The sequence below is a fragment of the Neoarius graeffei genome, chromosome 27, assembly GCF_027579695.1.
Source record: "Neoarius graeffei isolate fNeoGra1 chromosome 27, fNeoGra1.pri, whole genome shotgun sequence".
NCBI classification, from domain to species: Eukaryota; Metazoa; Chordata; class Actinopteri; order Siluriformes; family Ariidae; genus Neoarius; species Neoarius graeffei.
Window position 1 is genome coordinate 22662187 of NC_083595.1, and position 3103 is coordinate 22665289.

The 3103-nt window shown below is 42.8% G+C and overlaps 1 protein-coding gene across 1 annotated transcript; it reads right to left on the minus strand.

Moving 5' to 3' along the window:
- Window positions 1–268: 268 nt before the first annotated feature.
- On the minus strand, window positions 269–2199 carry LOC132874997 (E3 SUMO-protein ligase ZBED1-like). The gene is made up of 2 exons (XM_060911547.1): window positions 1656–2199; window positions 269–1284 (listed from the first exon to the last, which is right to left on the minus strand). The coding sequence occupies exons 1-2, from the start codon at window positions 2197–2199 to the stop codon at window positions 269–271; spliced, it is 1560 nt and encodes a 519-aa protein (XP_060767530.1).
- Between the last annotated feature and the right edge of the window lie 904 nt (window positions 2200–3103).

Consider the following 3103-nt stretch of genomic DNA (forward strand, 5'->3'; position numbering starts at 1 on the left):
TTCCTAATTAACAAAAATAGCTTAACAAGCCTTCAAGTTTCACAGAACCAAAACAAACTGGATGCACATTCTTTTGTTCTTTTTGTTCAAATGAATAAACTGAAACTGAAAAATAAAAACTATATACCATTTGTTAATCATTTGTGCAAATTCTAGCAGCTTTCAAATAAACATAAAAGACATATTGACGTGTAAACCTTATGCTGCAAGGAGAAAAAAAGTGCAATCCTGTACGTCAGTGTGTTTAAGGTTTTTAAGGTTTGACTGTTTACAGGTTACGAGCGAGGAAGACAAGTCTATCCACTGTCTCAGGTTTTAAAGCTGCCCTGTGGCAGGTCACAATGTTACCCCCTGTGCTAAATACCCTCTCAGAGGGTGTGCTGGTTGCAGGGATGCATAAATAGCGCTTTGCAAGGCAGCTAAGTCTTGGGAAGTTTCTTTCATTGATCTTCCACCACTGCAGTGGGTCCGTTTCGCTGTCTGCATCTGCTGCCATCAGGTAGTTTTCAAGTTCCCTCTCAACTAACGCTCTGTCATTGAGTCCTGGGCTGGAGTGCGATTTCTTAAAGAAGCTGCCCAATGACTTTTTTTGTTTCTTCAGGGGGGGAGGCACTGCAGCCTCTCCTGCCTCTGCTTGCTCTGGTGCTGCTTCCTCTGTTCTGACTGAAGTGGACAGGTCCTCCAGCATCTCAGACACAGCTCTCATTTTGATGGCATCAATGTTTTCCGGGTTGATGTATTGCACCTTGAAACGCGGATCAACCAACGTTGCAATATCAAGCAGTTCCTCAGTAATCGGATCAGTATACTTTTCATCCAGGTATGACATGACTGTCATCTTCAATTCTTTGGTGAGCTGTGTTTCATCGTCGGCTGGCTTCAGAATCTGTGTTCTGAAAAGTTGCAGCATCGGCTTGAGGTATGACACACTCACATAATTTTCACTGGAGAGTGAATCAGTGAATTCCAGTAGTGCATTCAGGGCCCCATGCACAGATTCCAGGACCTCTATGTCTTGCCATGCAGGAACCAGTTGTCTTGTCTTTTTGTCTGCACCTAAGACCTGAGCGACGGCTTTCTGCTGCTCCAGCATTCTTTCAACCATCTTCTGACGTGAGCCCCACCTGGTGGGTGACTCAGTCACTAACTTGTGCTGGGGTAGGTGAAGCTCTTCCTGAGCAGCAGCCAGGTCTCTCTTCTTCTTCCAAGAGAAGCTGAAGGCAGCCACTGCTTTCTTACACACACCCACAGCACGCTCCACTTTCTTGTTCTTTCCGGCTCTCTCTGGGGAAAAAAAAAAAAAAAAGAGAACTAGTATGATTATTTATAATAGGCCTACAGAATATTTTACATGAGGGGCTGCATAATCAAGACAGTCTTTTTAAATTTAATAGACATGGGCTTGAATCCAACATAGTTTGAATAGGTTAGAATCTTCTGAGGTGGCAAATAATCTTTGAGAAATACATAAAGCATAATTTTAAACGGGTGGCCTAATAAACATTATGAAAAGTATTAACTCTCTAACATTGTAAAACTTTCTTGTCTAGTTTCTTTTTAAATAATTGTTTTTTTTAAAGATAATAATGAACATGAATTTTTCATATTTATACGACCTGAAAATATAATTAAGGCAATTCTGCTATTCAACTTACCAACAGCTGAGTGAAGTCGATGCCCAAAACACTGCAGGCGAGTCCAGTTGTTGAGGGAGGTAGCTTTCACTATATTTGCTCCACTATCTGTGGTAATGCAAACTTGTTTGCTTTCACTTAGCCCCCATGAAGCAAGCGATTCTGTCAGTCCTGATGCAATTGCTTCACCAGTATGATCCTCGGGAAAGTATGCCGTTTGGAGGCATTTGCTCTTTAAAGTCCAGTCTTGCTCAATGTAGTGAGCAGTGAGGCTCATATATGGTTCTGACGTTCGACTTGACCACATGTCCGATGTGGTGGCAAAGTATGACACGGCTTGCAGGTCCCTCTCAACCATCCCTCTGCACTCCGTGTACATGTTTGGGATCGCTGTCTGCGAAAAGTGCTTGCGTCCTGGGAGCTGATAACGAGGGTCGATCACATTCATTAGCTGTTTGAATTCTGCCGTTTCGACTGTGCGTATTGGCAGCATGCCTTTTGCAATGAAGTGTGTGATTGCATGTGTAATGTCTTTGTGTCGCTTCGATGTTTTCTCATACGGCATGATGCGGGAAAGAGCGGACTGCATGGTCTGTTGTTGAAGCTTCTTTTTACCGGCATTCGAGGGGTCATTGCCGGTCTGACAGCACTCTGCGTGCTCTAGTGGGTGATACTGTTTTAAATGCTGGAAACAATTGGTGGTGTTTCCAGTCTTAGTAGGGACGTGCTTTCGGCATAATTTGCATAGTGTAACACTTTGTTGTATGTCCGATTTTAAATATCCAAAATACCTCCACACAACCGAAGATCTCTGGCCCTTCTTTTCAACAATGTCCTCCAGGGCAGTGCTCTGACTTTCCTGTTCAGAACTCCGGTCAGTCGGCTTCTCGCTCATTTTTATAATCGCTTTGTTGGAGAAATGCCGTGCTCCTGCAAACTTCACCACTGTGCGTTGCTGCTACACGTGTGTGTGTTTGTGTGCACGCAACCTAACTTGACGTGGCTCTCTTCCAACTGATTGGTTACGTGCGGTACTGTTTAGTTATGATTGGCTATTCGCGTGTCTGTCAAAACTTCGGATGAAGTAATTTTATTGAAGGCATAGGCTTATCGTAGGCATATCGTACATGTCTAATTTCTAATCGTAGAGATTTTATATCGTGAATAACATTGTAATCGTAAAATTGCCCAGTCCTATCGTAGGCATATCGTACATGTCTAATTTCTAATCGTAGAGATTTTATATCGTGAATAACATCGTAATCGTAAAATCGCCCAGCCCTACTGATCAGGAGTTTAATGTACTGTGTTTAACAGAAACATGGATTAAGCCAAATGAATATATAGCATTAAATGAAGCGAGTCCTCCTGGATACAGTTATATACACCAGCCTCGTCTAACTGGCAGAGGAGGAGGCGTCGCGGTTATTTATAACGATTTTCTAGGTGTAACACACAAACCTGGTTAT